General features: G+C 49.8%; 2 protein-coding genes across 3 annotated transcripts in view; one reads left to right on the forward strand and one right to left on the reverse strand.

The window, feature by feature from the left end:
* Positions 1–17,733, reverse strand: part of PHIP (PHIP subunit of CUL4-Ring ligase complex) — a 2,330,659-nt gene that overhangs the window by 1,425,733 nt on the left and 887,193 nt on the right. The gene's annotated exons all lie outside the window — the stretch shown is intronic.
* LOC147707519 (myosin light chain 3, skeletal muscle isoform-like) lies at positions 1,405–16,761 on the forward strand. Its single transcript, XM_086926533.1, has 4 exons — positions 1,405–1,568; positions 4,943–5,116; positions 10,559–10,654; positions 16,677–16,761. Exons 1-4 carry the CDS (start codon positions 1,547–1,549, stop codon positions 16,679–16,681), a joined length of 297 nt encoding a protein of 98 aa, XP_086782659.1. The 5' UTR covers positions 1,405–1,546; the 3' UTR covers positions 16,682–16,761.

Genomic DNA, 17,733 nt, shown 5'->3' on the forward strand with positions numbered 1-17,733 from the left:
CTCCCTCTATCTCTCGCACTCCCTCCCTCTATCTCTCGCACTCCCTCTATCGCCCTCCCTCTCTCTATCTATCGCCCTCCCTCTCTCTATCTATCGCCCTCCCTCTCTCTATCTCTCGCCCTCCCTCCCTCTATCTCTCGCCCTCCCTCCCTCTATCTCTCGCCCTCCCTCCCTCTATCTCTCGCACTCCCTCCCTCTATCTCTCGCACTCCCTCCCTCTATCTCTCGCACTCCCTCCCTCTATCTCTCGCACTCCCTCCCTCTATCTCTCGCACTCCCTCTATTGCCCTCCCTCTCTCTATCTATCGCACTCCCTCTCTCTATCGCACTCCCTCTTAGTCTCTCTATCTATCGCACTCCCTCTTAGTCTCTCTATCTATCGCACTCCCTCTATCGCACTCCCTCTATCGCCCTCCCTCTATCGCCCTCCTTCACTCTATCTATCTCCCTCCCTCTCTATCTATCGCCCTCCCTCTCTATCTATCGCCCTCCCTCTATCTATCTGTCTATCTATCGCCCAGCCTTACTCTATTGCCCTCCCTTACTCTATTGCCCTCCCTTACTCTATTGCCCTCCCTTACTCTATTGCCCTCCCTTACTCTATTGCCCTCCCTTACTCTCCATCGCCCTCCCTTACTCTCTATCGCCCTCCCTTACTCTCTATCGCCCTCCCTTACTCTATCGCCCTCCTTCCCTTTCTTATCTATCGCCCTCTCTCTATCGCCTTCCCTCCCTCTATCTATCGCCCTCCCTCTATCTATCGCCCTCCCTCTATTTATCGCCCTGTTCTCTTCTCTTCTCACATGCTGATCTGCTGCTCTCTTCCACCCTGCCTTCTTCTCCAACTCCCTGTTCTCTTGTCTTCTCACGTGCTGAACTGCTGCTCTCTTCCACCCCGCCTCCTTCTCCAACTCCCTGTTCTCTTCTCTTCTCACGTGCTGATCTGCTGCTCTCTTCCACCCCACCTCCTTCTTTAACTCCCTGTTCTTTTACTGTGCTTATCTGCTGTTCTTTCACTCCGCCTCCTTCTCTAACTCCCTGTTCTCTCACACACCACCACACCACACACAACCAAACCACACGCGCTACCAGACCCAACCACACACATGTTTATAAGCATTTTATCTTCTTTATTTCCCAACTCACTAATGCAAATGAAAACCTGTACAGCAGTGTCCTTACTGCAGTTTTCATAATTGTAGCCAAGAAGTATCTACACCTACCAGAATGGCAACAACTGCTGATTAGCCTACGAATTCCTTGACCACCCAACATTGGTTCTTGGATTATGCCTGCCATTATTATAAAACTGTTAACACATTTTTGCACACCATGTAACTTGCATACTCTCTGCTAATTTTATGTTATCAATTTGCAGGATTATGGCGGTATGCAGAGACCTGGAATTGTTGTCGATTACCAGACAAGTCTGGTATTTGGTGGGCCTGCTGGAAGATGGATGAAAAGAAAGATGATGCAATCGCTTCATAAACCTGTTGGAGGGGCCTTAGTCGGCAAAAACCTAAATTGAGAAAACCTGGATCAAATGGCAATGCGGTCAAAAAAAGGTATGTTTCTAGATAGACAGCTTCTGTTTTTTAGGTTTCGCCTGGCGATCTGCTGCGCAGCAGCGTTCGCGCAGGCGAAACCTTTTGTTTAGCAGTATGGGTGCTTTGTCCCGCCTGCTCTTCCATTGGCTAGCTCCATAAATGGAGGCTAGCCATTGGAAGGGACATCTGTCTGTTATTGCCCTCCTATCTATCGCCCTCCCTCTATCTATCTATCTATCGCCCTCCCTCTATCTATCTATCGCCCTACCTCTATCTATCTATCGCCCTCCCTCTATCTATCTATCTATCTATCGCCCTCCCTCTATCTATCTATCTATCGCCCTCCCTCTATCTATCTATCTATCGCCCTCTATCTATCTATCTATCGCCCTCTATCTATCTATCGCCCTCCTATCTATCTATCGCCCTCCCTCTATCTATCGCCCTCCCTCTATCTATCGCCCTCCCTCTATCTATCGCCCTCCCTCTATCTATCGCCCTCCATCTATCCATCGCCCTCCCTCTATCCATCGCCCTCCCTCTATCCATCGCCCTCCCTCTATCCATCGCCCTCCCTCTATCCATCGCCCTCCCTCTATCCATCGCCCTCCCTCTATCCATCGCCCTCCCTCTATCTATCTATCGCCTCTATCTATCTATCGCCCTCTATCTATCGCCCTCCCTCCCTCTATCTATCGCCCTACCTCTATCTATCTCTAGAGATTGGCTCGTAAGGGAGAATGCGGTTCCAAGTCTAGCCGGTGCCGTTCAGCCGCCGCTGTGTGGCTGGCACCAGAGGGTAGGTCCGACGACAGGGTATGTGGGGTCCGGTTAAACAGTTTTCGTTTAGCTGGCCCCGATGGGTGAGGCGCACAGCCTGGGATGATGACGGGCTGGGTAGACCGGGTGTGTGCGCTGCTACCAGAGGGCGAAGTTCGAAGATTATGTCGCTGGCAGGCAGAGATGGGGTCTGATGGCCAGGGTGCAGCTGGCATACGTCTGTGGCTTTCACTCGATTATTGTGCACCCCCTGCCTGCCATGCTCTTCTGCGCTCTTCTCCCTGGCAGGCTACGGCAGCCAGGGCAATGCCTCATTGTCTTTTGGGAGTGGTTGGCAGGTTGGCGCTCTCTTGTAAACGCCAGGCGCGCCGCCCAGCGGCTGCTCTCTGAACTGCCTCCTGTTGAGTTCAGACGGAACCAGCCATTCCCTTTTCTGCCTGAACCTGGTGCCCAGAGCAGGCGTCCGTGGCCCGCCCGCATCCATCCCCCCGAGGCCTGGGCCGAGGCTGCGCCGGTGGAGCCGCATTCCAGAGGAGCCAGACCCGGCCGGGCCGGCTCAGAGCTCGGATTCCTTCAGAATGCAACTTCCGGTTGGGCGAAGTTTGTTGTGATGGAGCGCAGCAGCCAGGTGTTGTAATTACTCAGTGAGTGTTTGTCTGTCGGAGGCGTCCTGAGCCGGGATATGGCGGACGGAGAGCTCACCCCCTCGCTGCCACCCCTTCGGCTCACGAACAGGTGGGCGCTGGATTATTTTGTAATACTGGGCGGGTGAGATGCGGAGTCGGTGCTGGATGAGAGCGAGGTTTAGACTAACGAGTGGCTGGGATGAACCTGAATCTCTCACCCTGCACTGGACCTCCACACCCGTCACTCACACTGGACCCGAGCACCCCTCATTCACCCCCGCACACGTTATGCACCCCCGCACACGTTATGCACCCCCGCACACGTTATGCACCCCCGCACACGTTATTCACCCCCGCACACGTTATTCACCCCCGCACACGTTATTCACCCCTACACTGGACATTGCCATCACCACAGGACCTCTGCAAGAATCACTCACAACTACACCGTGTCTGCCTCCCGCCACTAAACACTGGATCTGAACACCCCCACTCACCCCTAGATCTGAGCACCCGCCACTCACCCCTGGACCAGAGCACCCGCCACTCACCCCTGGACCAGAGCACCCGCCACTCACCCCTGGACCAGAGCACCCGCCACTTACCCCTGGACCAGAGCACCCGCCACTCACCCCCTGGACCAGAGCACCTGCCTCTTACCCACCCCTGGACCAGAGTACCCCTACTCACCCCTAGATCTGAGCACCCGCTACTCACCCCTGGACCAGAGCACCCGCCACTCACCCCTGGACCAGAGCAACTGCCTCTCACCCCTGGACCAGAGTACCCCTACTCACCCCTAGATCTGAGCACCCGCTACTCACCCCTGGACCAGAGCACCCGCCACTCACCCCTGGATCTGAGCACACGCCACTCATCCGTGGACCAGAGCACCCCCCCAGTTGAAAATTAACTTGGGTGAATCTGAAGGAGCTACATTTTAAGGTGTATTTCAGAGTGCACAGTCTGTTACGATGAGACCCAGGGGCTTATTATGTCTGTGGTGCATTGAACCTAGGGGGCAAGTCAGAAGTGCTCACTATATCCTCGTTGGCTATTATTACTAAACCATAGGCTTGCATTAGAGTCTAATGGGCCTCTTTCACTTGGACGCGACGTGTTGCTTGTATCTGATTTAGGATGCGACAATCGTGGCAGATCTGGTATTAACATTGTTAAATATTTCAGGAGTTACTGGCGATTAAATTGTGGAAACATGATTTCTGGTATTTATGATGCAACTCTCCCACCAGCAGTAAATTAGGTATATAGGCGCGTTTGCGGTCCTACCTCCAGGCTATTTCAAGCAATAATTGTTTAATAAATAGTTGAAATATTGATTTGTGACAGGAGGAACACGCTGTAGAAAATGTGACTCTAGTATGTAAGGCATTATGTATTGCGATAGGAACGGGGAGCTCACAGAAGTCTGCACATACTTCTTATCCTTTGAATACACACACACACCCACTAAGCAATCTGTATCCTGTGCTCTACTCATTCCCCACACGCCAGATTTCTACTAACCTTTCACCCTCAGCTCTTACCTGTGCCCTCAGCTCTTACCTGTGCCCTCAGCTCTTACCCCTTTGCCCTCAGCTCTTACCCCTTTGCCCTCAGCTCTTACCCCTTTGCCCTCAGCTCTTACCCCTTTGCCCTCAGCTCTTACCCCTTTGCCCTCAGCTCTTACACCTGTGCCCTCAGCTCTTACACCTGTGCCCTCAGCTCTTACACCTGTGCCCTCAGCTCTGACCCTGCCCTGTGCCACACATTGAATTGGAGATCTCTGCCTCGTTCACAGTTGCTAGATGGACCATATCAGTAATATTCATTGGCAGTCTGGGATGGGACAAAAAACTGACTGGGGGTGGTAGGGGGTTTTTGGGGAACTTGGACGATCACATTGTCACTGTTAATGTGTACTCTCCAGCCTGGCACGCTGCTGCAGCCGGTGACTGCTCCTCTGAACTCTTCTCTCCTTCCCAGAGCTTAACACCAAGAAGCTTGGCTTTGACGAGTTCTTGCCCATGCTGCAGACAATTGCGAAGAACAAGGACCAGGGTACCTACGATGACTTTGTGGAGGGGCTGAGGGTCTTCGACAAAGAAGCCAATGGCTCTGTGATGGGCGCTGAGCTGCGACATGTACTAGTCACTCTGGGTAAGAGGCCATTTTGGCACAGTACTATTTTCAAGGCAGAGAGTAATTGACTGCTGAACTCCCCAGCCCCCCTGCAGTATTCAGGGCCCCCCTTTCTGATTCCGAGCTTAGATTTCTACCCGCGTCTGGATATTACAGTTAATGTGCCCTGTTTCAGCCTTACAAAGTGTCCTATCAATCTCATTTAACTGTACATTCTTTTGGGGTGAGGGAGGATGGGGACATGGTTGGGTTACAAGTGGTTTTTGGATTGCCCATTCTACAGGCTAGAGCTTTGACTGACTAATAGTTAGTCTTGGTGAGCCATGTCCTGGAAATTGGTGGCGTCCTTGTCTTGTGGGTAGCGGCCTCTTCAGAACATCTGCTCTGTCTGGTTTTACCCTGGTGGCTGGCTAGTCTCACCAGCCAGTGCTGCTTCTGTGGCGGAAGTGTATTTGGTGGGTAAGTGCTGGGTCTGAAGCTGTGCGTGCTGCTGCATTCTTGGCAGTTAATCTGGAAGGTGTTTGATCGAAGCCTGTGTGCATTTTTGTCCTTTCCTTTGTGCAGGTGAGAAGATGTGTCTGTGTGTGGCTCTGTCTGTGTATGTGGCTCTGTCTGTGTGTGTGGCTCTGTCTGTGTGTGTGGCTCTGTCTCTGTGTGTGTGGCTCTGTCTCTGTGTGTGTGGCTCTGTCTCTGTGTGTGTGGCTCTGTCTCTGTGTGTGTGGCTCTGTCTCTGTGTGTGTGGCTCTGTCTCTGTGTGTGTGGCTCTGTCTCTGTGTGTGTGGCTCTGTCTCTGTGTGTGTGGCTCTGTCTCTGTGTGTGTGGCTCTGTCTCTGTGTGTGTGGCTCTGTCTCTGTGTGTGTGGCTCTGTCTCTGTGTGTGTGGCTCTGTCTCTGTGTGTGTGGCTCTGTCTCTGTGTGTGTGGCTCTGTCTGTCTGTCTGTGTGTGTGTGGCGCACTGTCTGTCTGTGTGTGGCTCTCTGTCTCTGTGTGTGTGGCTCTGTCTCTGTGTGTGTGGCTCTGTCTCTGTGTGTGTGGCTCTGTCTCTGTGTGTGTGGCTCTGTCTCTGTGTGTGTGGCTCTGTCTCTGTGTGTGTGGCTCTGTCTCTGTGTGTGTGGCTCTGTCTCTGTGTGTGTGGCTCTGTCTCTGTGTGTGTGGCTCTGTCTCTGTGTGTGTGGCTCTGTCTCTGTGTGTGTGGCTCTGTCTCTGTGTGTGTGGCTCTGTCTCTGTGTGTGTGGCTCTGTCTCTGTGTGTGTGGCTCTGTCTCTGTGTGTGGCTCTGTCTCTGTGTGTGTGGCTCTGTCTGTCTGTCTGTGTGTGTGTGGCGCACAGTCTGTCTGTGTGTGGCTCTCTGTCTGTGTGTGGCGCATAGCGCTCTGTGTGTAGCGCTCTGTGTGGATAGCTTCTTTTGTCGGCTCTGTGTGTGGGTGGCTCTGTCTGTGTGAGAGTGGCTCTATATGAATGTCAGTGCAATCCATCACGTCATTAACAATTACAGACCTTCACATCGCCAACACCTTGGCATTGGTTTGATAGTTGAAATAATTGGGCAGTTATGTGTTATGTTATGTTATTTGCATTTTAATGCGCACAGCTGCTCCAGCGAAGGAGCGTCCTGGCGCAGGGAAAGGAAGACACAACACAACACTAGATCCAGTAAAAAAGCAGAAGCATTAAAACAGGGAACAATTTAAAACAGGAAGGTTTTCAAAGCCCTACGAAAGGATATTAAATCATTCAAGAGGCGGATTTCCAAGGGGAGCGCATTCCAGAGGGTTGCAGCTTTCACGCGGAAGGAGCGACCCCCCATCCGACTAAGTCTGAAACGGGGAACAACCACCAAGGCTTGTCCAAGGGATCGAAGTGAGCGGGTGGGAACGTAGGGAGAGATCAGTTCGTTAAGGATCACGGGTGCCAACTCTCTAAGAATTTTAAAAACCAGGCAAAGAGCCTTGAATTGGATTCGCTTGCTTATCGGGAGCCAGTGCAGGGACCGTAGAGTGTTAGAGGTGGGGCAGGTTCGGGGCAAACCTACCACCGCCCTGGCCGCAGCGTTCTGGACTCGCTGTAGACTAAGAATCTCGGCTTGGTTCGCTCCTAAAAGGAGTGAACTAGCGTAGTCCAGCCGGGAGATAATCATTGCTTGAATGACCAGCTGTCTTGTAGGAGCATCAAAAAATCTGAGCAGGGGTCTGAGCCCGCGTAATACTCCAAAACAGCAGGCCGCCACTCTCTTCGTGTGCGTCACAAAGCTTAGCGTGTGGTCAAGCCATACTCCCAGATTCCTGAGTTCCAGGACAGGGGCCGGCGCTGATCCCAGCTCCGGAGGCCACCATCCGTCCCCCCAGTGATCCGCTTCCCTTCCAACGATCATCACCTCCGTTTTTGTCGCGTTCAGCTGGAGACAGTTGTTATTCATCCAGCTGGCCACCTCTCTCAGTCCACTTCGGAACCTGAGGGCGTCCTGCTTGGCATCCCCGCTGATCGTGACCGCCAACTGAGTGTCGTCGGCATAGGAGACCATGGTTAGGCCCCATTGCCTGGCGACCTCAGCCAGCGGCTGCACGTACAGGTTGAAAAGCGTAGGACTCAGCGGGGAGCCCTGAGGGACCCCCAGGTCCAAAGGATGGTACTTGGACTGAAATGGAGGGGTGGCAACGCAGAAGGAGCGATCACTGAGGAAGGAGCGGAACCACTGCAGAGCTGAACCACGAATGCCAATGTCCTGCAAGCGGTGTAGCAGGATGCGATGGGAAACAGTGTCAAAGGCAGCGCTCAGATCTAATAAAATAAGCGCTGCCGTTTGACCTGCATCAAGCACACTCCGCAAATGCTCAACCATTGCCAGAAGGGCCGTCTCAGTGCTGTGGCCAGCACGAAACCCATTCTGCGTGGGATCCAGGACATTAACTTGGGTCATATGCTCCGTGAGGGCCAGATTTACATGGGCCTCCATGACCTTGGCCGGCCACGGGAGCAAAGATATAGGGCGGTAGTTTTCAGGTCTCAGCGGATCCAAAGATGGTTTTTTTAGGATCGGGGAAACCACCGCTTGCTTCCACTTGGCAGGGACCAGGCCGGAAGTCAGGGAGAGGTTGATTAGCGAGCATACTACTGTGCGTCCCTGAAAAGCGACATCCCTGAAAAGAGCCGATCTTACCGGGTCTGCAGGCAAGCCAGACTTGACTCGCAGGGCCCATTTAGCAAACTCCTCATTAGAGAGAGTGGGAAGGGAGTGCAGCGATGGACAGTTACTAGAGCCGCTCCAGGGAATCACTGGCGACAGTGTGCTCGGAAACGCCTGGTAGATTTTCTTAACTTTGTCCAGGAAGAAAGTGGCTAGGGCTTCGCAGTGAGAGGTGGAGCTGTCCAACTGTGGAGGAACTCTCTTTGCCATCAGGTCTTTTATAGTCTTAAAGATGGTTTTGGTAGGATTGGGGCTATTACGGAATTCGGCTGCGTAAAATGCCGCCCGGGCCCTACATATGGCTCGATGGTAGAGCTTAACTAAGGCCAGGTAGATAGATTTCTTATCTGCATCATACGACTTACGCCACTCCCTTTCTGCCCGTCTACAAGAGGACTTCATTGCACGGAGCGCGCTGTCATACCAGGGGCTAGCCTGCCGGGGACTGGACTTACTGGAGATGATAGGTACCAGGGCGTCCAGCGCTCTGGTAATCCAGTTACAGAACTGGTCATAGCCCGAGGTAACATCCAGCAGAAGACCTAGAGGCTCAACACCCATAATGCGGTGAAGGTCCTCTAACCTGAGTTTGTTCCAGTGGCGTCGAGGTATCCGCAAAGGAGGTGGAATAGTGGGATTGGCAGGAAGGGGGAGCCAAGCAGACACCAGATAGTGGTCAGACCATATCACAGGATCGACCGCCACAATCTGGGCATCCGAGATAGTTGTGAAAAACGGATCAAGAGTGTGGCCAGCCACGTGTGTAGGCTGAGAGACAAGCTGGATCAACTGCAAAGCCTCTAGGTCAGCCAAAAAACCACTGATGGCCTTAGACTCTGACCTATCAAAGTGGAGGTTTAGGTCGCCCAAGATCGAAAAATTTGCACAACCACTAGCCAATAGGCTCACAGCCTCCGGAAAGGCACCTCTAAAAGCTACATCGCTGCCTGGGGGGCGGTAAACAACCATCCCTGACAGTGAGAACTGCGGGCTAATGGTAACCTTAAACAGCGCACTCTCGCATCCAGCAATCTGCAGGACCGTCCAGGTACATGTAAAGGCGGATTTGATAAATAGGGCAATACCTCCACCTCTAGAGTGGCGATTAGATCTGAAACATAAATAGCCCTGAGGACAGGCAAGATTGACTATAGCATCATCAGTGTCTTGCAGCCAGGTTTCAGTTAAAGCCAGCAGATCCGGTGTCTTATCCAAAATAAGATCCGCCACAGATAGATGGTGTTTCACTAGAGATCTGGTGTTAAGATTTAAAAATCGTAGACCAGATCCCAAGCTACCAGGCACCGAAAGGAGACCGGGAGGAGCACGTGGCGCGAGGGAAGCAGCGAGTTCGCGAATGCCTACAGGCCGATCCAAAGACCATCTATTGCAAGCACACTGACATGGGCCACACAGCGGATGGTGAGGCGTGGCAGAACAGCGTGGGAGTGTGTCTCTGATGGCATGGAGCGAGGCACTGGAATAAGCAAACATCTTATCAACCAACGGATAAGGGCATACGGTAATACACAGGGAAAGAAAAAAAAAACCCGGCGTACCGCGCGTACTTAGCGCGGACGGGCGCAGACGGGCAGACTCTGGCTCGACTCCGGCGCGAGTCAGGCGCTACCGCTGCGCGTCACCGCTGCGCTAGCAGAGTGAGCTTTAAGTAGCAGCTCACCTGGGCTACAGGAAGCGCTAGAGCGCTGCAGCAAATGACACAAGGAGGCAGAGACCACCCCAAGATGGCGGCCAAGCGCCACGAAGAAACCAGTGTGGTGGTTATAATATTAATTATGTGTATCTCAAAATAAAGGCTTTGTCAATGTGAAGGGCATGTCTTTGAAATTGGATGGCCTCTTCTCCCTATTTCTTTTTTTTCCAAATCCTTGGGCTCTCTCATTGACCAATCTGTGTCCTTCAAAGGGCATGTCCTGAAAAGAGCACAGACATCGGAGTCCCAGCTTACATTAAAGCACATTATCTGCTCGCCTGGTCTCTTGGCTGTGCTCTTTTCCCTTGGGGGTTTCAGGTCACGGCCTGCTTGGTGGGGTTTGATTGCTTGCTTGTGGAGGGAGCGAGATTGCGGGTCATTCCCTAATAAGAGTCCCTGGTGTTTTTTAAAAACGCTTATCTGGCACACCCTGATGGCAGAGTAGTTTCTAAAGGGTTTCTGTCCACATTGAATGCCTTCTCTTCTAGGTTCCAACCAAGTTATTGTAGTTGAACTAGCAGTATGTGTATAAATTAACGTTTATTTATCTAAAAAAAATTCCAGGCTTACAAGGAACAAATAAAAAGGGAGAGGGTACTCACTGCTACAAGTATCCTAAACAACCCAACAGTCAAGTCCCGGTACGAACAGTATGCAACGGTAAGATTTTTAGGAGCCATATCTGAAGACATTGAACCTATTGCCTCAAGTTGAATAATTGCTTGGCCAGTTAAAATCGGCAGTCCAACTTTTTCTATGAGAGTTACCACAATGGTGAGTGACCATGCCTTCCAGAATTATTGTTCTGACTACCCAGATGTCTGTCACAATTAAAGTTTTACAACCCACTGAAAATGCCAAAGGTTCCAGGGACGTTAGTTTCATTTTTACCCACACAACCATAGAAAAGTTAGCACTTAAAATTTTAATAGGTTTTTTTAAAAAAGCAATTGCCCATGAGGGGGTCCCTCCATGCGTCCTATAGGTTCAGGATACCTGTATCCTGACTCGTGTTTTCACACTGTCAAACCCCCAATCTTCCAGGTTATTGGTGAGCTGCCAGTAGATTCAGAGCTATCCGTTGGAGATGTCTGCTTTAAATATAAATGTAATCCAGCAAATTCTTTATTGGTATTTCTAGTAAGTATATTTCTGTTGCAGTCTTGTATTCAACCAGAAATATGGCCATTCTGCAGTTCTACTTAAAAGCGAATTTCACACCACACATGGGTAACCCTTCAGCCACAGGCATAAAAGCATCAACAGCTTACCTTCTCTTTCAATAAAACTTCTCAATCTGCCCAATCTACCTTCTCTTTAGGAATGCTGAAAATCTCACTGGATGGAAAGCAATTTCCTTCAGCTGAACGCTGCAAAAACGGAGGTTCTGCTCTTTGGAGATGCCCCCTCCTCTGGTCACCTTCCTGGTGGCCCCCAGAACTAGGCACACCCCCGACCCCGGCAACCACAGTCAAAAACCTCTGTGTTCACCTTCAACAGTCCCTAAACATGAAGAAACACGTTACTCACACAGTCTGATCCTGCTTCCACACCCATGGCTTACTAAGGAAAGCTTTTACTTATCTCCCCGACACAACAAGGAAAACCCTAACACAGGCCCTGATACCAAGCAAGCTGGACTATTGCAACGCCCTATTGATCGCAGCAAATGAGTCCTTAATTTGTAATTTGTAATTTGTAACTGTGTTTTGTATCGCGCCAACTCACCGACAGGTCTCAAAGCGCTACTGACCATGTACAGCAACAAAGATGGAATAAAGGTGTAAGGTGTCTGATCTAGTATCCGACTATTGAGATGGAAAAGCGTCTTTAAAGAGTAAAGTTTTCAGGGACTTCCTAAAGTGAAGAAGATTAGGTTCTCTGCGAAGCGCCTCCGGTAACTTATTCCAGATAGTAGGGGCCTGAACTGAAAAAGATCTGCCTCCTTTTGTTGTTAACTTGAAGCGTGGACATGATAACAGAAATGATCCGGATGATCGCAGGGCGCGCTTGGGTTCATATATTTTAAGCCTTTCTTTTATGTAGGCTGGCGCCTGTCCGTGGACTGCTTTGTGACAGATACACATACTCTTGAATTCGACTCTCTGCGCTATAGGCAACCAATGTAGCCTATAGAGCAGAGGGGAGGCATGAGTCCTCCTCGGCAATCCAAAGATCAAGCGTGCTGCATCATTCAGGATAACCTGAAGACGGTTGATGGAGTTTTTTGGAAGGCCGAGGTACAGTGCGTTGCCATAGTCTATTCTAGACACTATGGTGGCTGAAACAATGGTTCGCAGCATGTTTCTCGAGAGCAAGGGGGCGAGTTTACGTAGTTGCCTGATCAAGTTGGTGCAGGAGCCAACTACAGCGGATACTTGATTGACCATTGAGAGTTCCTGGTCAATTTTCATGCCAAGACTCTTAACACTAGGGCACGGTTTTGGAGTAGGTCCTAGTTCTTGTGGCCAAAACAAATCGTTCCAGGGGGAAGTAGAGGTTGAAACTACGAGCACTTCCGTTTTATCTGGATTGATTTTCAGCAAATTGGACGACATCCAATTAACTGTAAATCGTAGAATGTCTTGGGCCAAGGATTGGGCCGATGGTGTGTTATCGATCCTCAGCAACAGCTGAGTATCGTCGGCATAGTTAAAGACTTTGCAATTCATGTTTGCCAGGGACTCTATCAATGGTTGTAGGTACAAATTAAATAAAAGCGGAGAAAGTGCTGATCCCTGCGGGACTCCACAAGCTAACATGCCCACATCTGAGACCTGGTCTGCCAACTGGATCTTCTGCGTCCTTCCTGTCAAAAAAGCTGTTAGCCATTTGAGGGCTTGCTCTCCTATCCCAAACCCAGCCAATCTGTCCAGTAGAAATGCATGGCTGACGGTATCAAACGCCGCTGAAAGATCTAACAAAATCAGGGCGCTTGGCTTTTTACCGTCAGCCATGCATCTCAACTCATCTAGTACCGACAGCATTACTAGTTCTGTGCTATGGTGGGCACGAAAACCAGCTTGTCGCTCCTGGAGAAGATGGTGAGATTCCAGGAGGGATGATAATGATTTTAGCACATGCTGTTCTAGTACCTTTGACAGAAATGGCAGCTGGGAGATTGGCCTATAGTTCTTCAGGTTGGCTGGATCTGCTCCAGGCTTTTTTATCAAAGGTCTGACGCGTGCCTCTTTGAAAATAGATGGTAATATTCCAGTGGCTAATGAGGTGTTTAGAAGATCTAAAATTTGGTCTTCCAAAATCGGTATTGCCAGCCGAAGGATGTCAGGTGGGCAGGGATCGGCGGGGGAACCTGATTTGGTAGAAAGTACAAGTTGTCTTAGGGTGGTAGAGTCTATTTCAGGGAAGCTAGTGAAGACAGGGGATGGAGGGCATGAAGGAAGCGGTTGTTCTGTATAGGAGACTGGGTTGTCCTTTTTGATATCGGACAGGATGGTCGCTACTTTTTCGAGAAAGAAATCCTGAAAGGTATCGCAGTCAATCAGGATATCTGCCTTTTCTTCCTTCTTACTCAGCTCTTTCAGGATTTGGAAGGTCTCTCTCTGAATGTTGGTAGCGTTATTGATACGTGTCTCATAATAGTCCTTCTTGGCTGATATAATAAGTTTTTTGTATGATTGAAACGATAATCTATATGATTCCCTGTCGGTATCCATTTTGGATTTCCTCCAGCATCTTTCAAGGTAGCGAAGTTTCCTTTTTTGTTCACGTAGGCCTTCAGTGAACCAGGGGGCTCCTTTCTCTACGCCTTTAATTTTTTGTATTTTTTCAGGAGCTAGCTCATCAATTGATTGCCTAAGGGTGATTATTATTGCATCATACTTTGAGTCTAGGTCGATGTTATCAGCAATAAAATTCTGCTTGTGTTTGGGCAGGACTTTGGTTAGAGTCTCGGAATTTACTTTCTTCCATTGGCGCACTTTTTTAGTTTTTAACGGTAGTTTGGCCTGGTAGATATTGTGCGGTAGTTCGTACGAGATAAGGTGATGATCTGACCAAATACAAGGTGAAATATTTGTAATAACTGCTTTTGGTATCGAGGACCAGATGAGATCTAAGGTATGGCCTTTTATGTGGGTTGGAGCTTCCACAAGTTGTATCAGTCCAAGGGCGGTCATGGTGGTCTGTAATGTCTGGACGGCTGGATTTTGATCACTTTTATCCCAATGGACATTAAAATCACCCGTTACCAAGATGTTTTTATAACGTGTGCATAGATCTGATATAATGGGAATAAAGAGATCATTGAACATGGGGGTGCTTTGGGGTGGGCAGTATACTGTTAGGATGATGAGGCAGGAGTTGTTAGAGGTGACTTTTATCCCTAGTAAGTCAACGGTATTTATAGTCTCCGCAAGGATTTTGGTTACCATAAATTGCCTTTTGTAAATCATTGCTACACCCCCACCTCGGGTCCCATCTGGTCGATTGTGCCAGATCATATCGTACCCGCTGGGAAGGGCGGCGATGATATCCGGGGAAGAGGCATCACTCAACCATGTTTCGGTGAGTGTTAGGATATCGATAGTCTCGTCCTGTAAGAGGGAGAAGATTTCCAGGTGATGTTTCTGTAGTGACCTGGTGTTGAGGGTGGCTAGCTTTAAGGGGGCTGAACGATTTAAAATCTTACCGCTAGGAAAGTGCAAGATATGATTTTCCTTGAGAGTGGTACATATGGTAGGGGATAAGGTATACCTGTCAGATTTCAGTGCTAGAAGATCCAATGACGAATAGCAGAATCGAGTGCCAGAGTCCCTGAGCCCTAAGCCCGGTCGTGCGCGGACGGGCGCAGACGGGCAGGACTCTGGCACGACTCCGGCGCAGGTCCGGCGCGTCCGCTGCTCGCGTCCGCTGCGCGGAGCCATGACCGCCTGTTTTTATAGCGCTGTCGATGGCCTCAGTTTCCTAGCCCGACCCAAGATGGCCGCCAAAACCGGCGCCCAGCGCTCTCGGCGTCAATACTCGGCCGAGAGCGGGACCGGTGCTGTGGGGAAGGGCAGAAGCGAATTCTAGGCGCTGCTAAGCGCTGGGGGGTCCCAAACACCTATCGAAATCAGGTGTACAAATTGCAGGATGACGAGCAATAAATGTTAAGAACACAATTAAAAAATTCAGGGAAAGACAAGAGACCTCCCGGCTTCCGCCTCAGGAGGGGAAAGGTGCGTGCAAGTGTCAAAGCAACCTTAAACCAATTGCAAATGATACCGAACACAGCCGCCTGCACGGTTCTGAATGCTCCCCCCAGATCAGCTTCCTCTCCCCTCCCTCATCAGCTACACTGGCTGCCAATACGACAGCGCGTGAAATTCTAGATCTGCTGTCTCACACACAAAGCTATCTGGGGCAATGGCCCTCCCGATGTAGTAGAGAAACTTCGCCGCTATTACCCGGCTCGGACTCTGCGCGCCAGCTCCCAATCGCTCCTCAAAAGCCCCAACATAAAAAAGGCTAGACCCGGAGGCAAGTCCTTCTCGCACCCTTCATCTGGAATCAACTACAGCTGGCCCTAAGACAGTGTCTGGACCATCTTAAATTCAGAAGACTCCTGAAAACTGCCCTGACAGAGTGAGGGAGTGAGAGTGGGAAAGGGAGGGAAAGGAGGGAAAAGGAGTGACAGAGTGAGGGAGTGACAGGGGGAAAGGGAGACAGTGAGAGGGAAAGGGAGGGAAAGGGAGTGAGAGAGGGAAAGGGAGACAGAGTGAGTGAGGGAGTGAGAGGGAAAGGGGGGAGGGAGTGAGAGAGGGAAAGGGAGACAGGGGGAGGAAGACAGAGGGAGGGGAGGTAGGGAGAGTGAGGGAGGGAGACAAAGAGAGAGCATGAGATGTGTGTATCCCGGGTCTGGTGGCTCAGTGGACCAAGGTGTCCGCTGCAGGGACCAGTGATCAACCTCATGGTCAGTTGTTTTTTTTTTTGTTGCTCTAGCCCTGCCACCTCCCCCACTGACCCCGCCCCCACTGGTGCGGCCCTCGGACACAAATCACAGTGTAAATTTGGCCCCTGAGAGAACGTTTGTGAGTACCCATGACCTATGCTGTGCTTCCAAGCGCTGAGATACCCCCCTGGGGGTGATTCAAGAGCTATACAAAATAAATAAAATCATTAATTAAATCAAACAGGTACACATGCTGCAAACTGATAAGTTAATTACCATCAACAATTAGCTTGCAGCCTGTAATGCTGTGGATGCACTTCCACCCTTCCTGCCTCCAGGGCTCACACTGCATATTGAATGTTCAGATCTGTTTACTCCTTCCTCAGCTTTGCAAATAACACTTCTTCCGTACTGAGTTTCACCCAAAAAATTGTAGTTTCGCAGGAAATTAATTTCTTGGAAATGTGATGCCCACCCTCAATATTCCAGTCATCGCCCCCTCTGTACAAGGACTCCTCAGAGCTCATGGGCGTTCATAGACCTGGCATGGATTTTTCCATCCTATGGCCTGTCTGGACATACTCTAAAATTTAGAAGTCCTGCATATGTTCTCCCCGTTGTAAGATGCCTTTTATAATAATACATTCTTTCTGCTTTTTTGTGATCTGAAATCTGAGTTCTTTACTTGCACTGTACACAAGACTTTTGCTGTTACTTTTGTAATAGTTAGTGTGCATTTGTTCTGCAAAATTTTGCTAAAGATGGTTTAAAACTTGTGTTTACTTTTAGGGTGAGAATCCCTTTGAAATCGTTGAACAAACCGGAGAATCGGTAGTTGAGGAAACAACTGATGCGAATGATGAAGACAATGAGCAAAACGAAAAGGAGGACATTGATGGTGAAAACGATGAAAATGAGGAGCAGATAATGTGGAGGCAGAAAGTGCAGATGCGGATGATGCTGCTGACCCAAATGATTACTCTGGGGACTTAACCACCACTGATGAAAACTAGTTGAGAAACTGCCCTGAAAGACCAAACACTTTAGCACACTGCATTGGTGGACTTAAAGAACAATTTTCCGCAAAGTTGAGCAGTTCGTTCACCCTGCATGCATTCCACTTCTGTTTTAATTGCCTATGGGCAAACCGGTTTTATGTTTTGTTTTTTTAGTATATTACGCACAGCAAATGCTTCAGTATTCTTCTAGTGTAAATTGATTTGTTCATGGTTACGTTTTGAGTAATTTTGAGCAGTTGGAGTTCTAAACATTCCAATGTGAATTTTTCCATTTCCCAATGTAGTGTTGTATATAATTCAAGCTGTTGTAGCAAAGAAACCCTGATTATGTCCTGCAGTAATAAAGGCTTACAACAAGATTATACACTTATTTTGCACCTCTCCTATGTGGTACTGTCTACCTCAAAGAAGGGGTACACTCAAGGTGGTGTTTTATGCCCGGAGGAAGCGCCCCAGGGGGGAGCACTCGCCTGTTTAATGCTGATCAAAGGCTCTTTGCTGAGGTGTGAGATTGGAGAGGGTGCCGAGGGTATTCTTGGTGACGAGGTGTCACTGTAAGGCCTGGTAGCCTCTACATAATCAGCAGAGGTGAGGATGGCAAGAAACATCCGCTCTGCCTATGGGGGCCTTGTGACACCAGCTGGGTGATTCACCCACCGAGGTGTTCCTTTCTTGCTTTAAAGCGTTCGATTTGTCTTGTGTTTTTTCTGCACTTTTATTTAGCGCGAACTCTATCGGAAGGTATTGCAGCGCTTTAAATGAACACTAGTTACATCACACAAGGTCACTTTTTAAACAAGAAAAACAAGCATTTTCGGAAATTATGT

The sequence above is a fragment of the Lissotriton vulgaris genome, chromosome 6 (assembly GCF_964263255.1).
Source record: "Lissotriton vulgaris chromosome 6, aLisVul1.2, whole genome shotgun sequence".
NCBI classification, from domain to species: Eukaryota; Metazoa; Chordata; class Amphibia; order Caudata; family Salamandridae; genus Lissotriton; species Lissotriton vulgaris.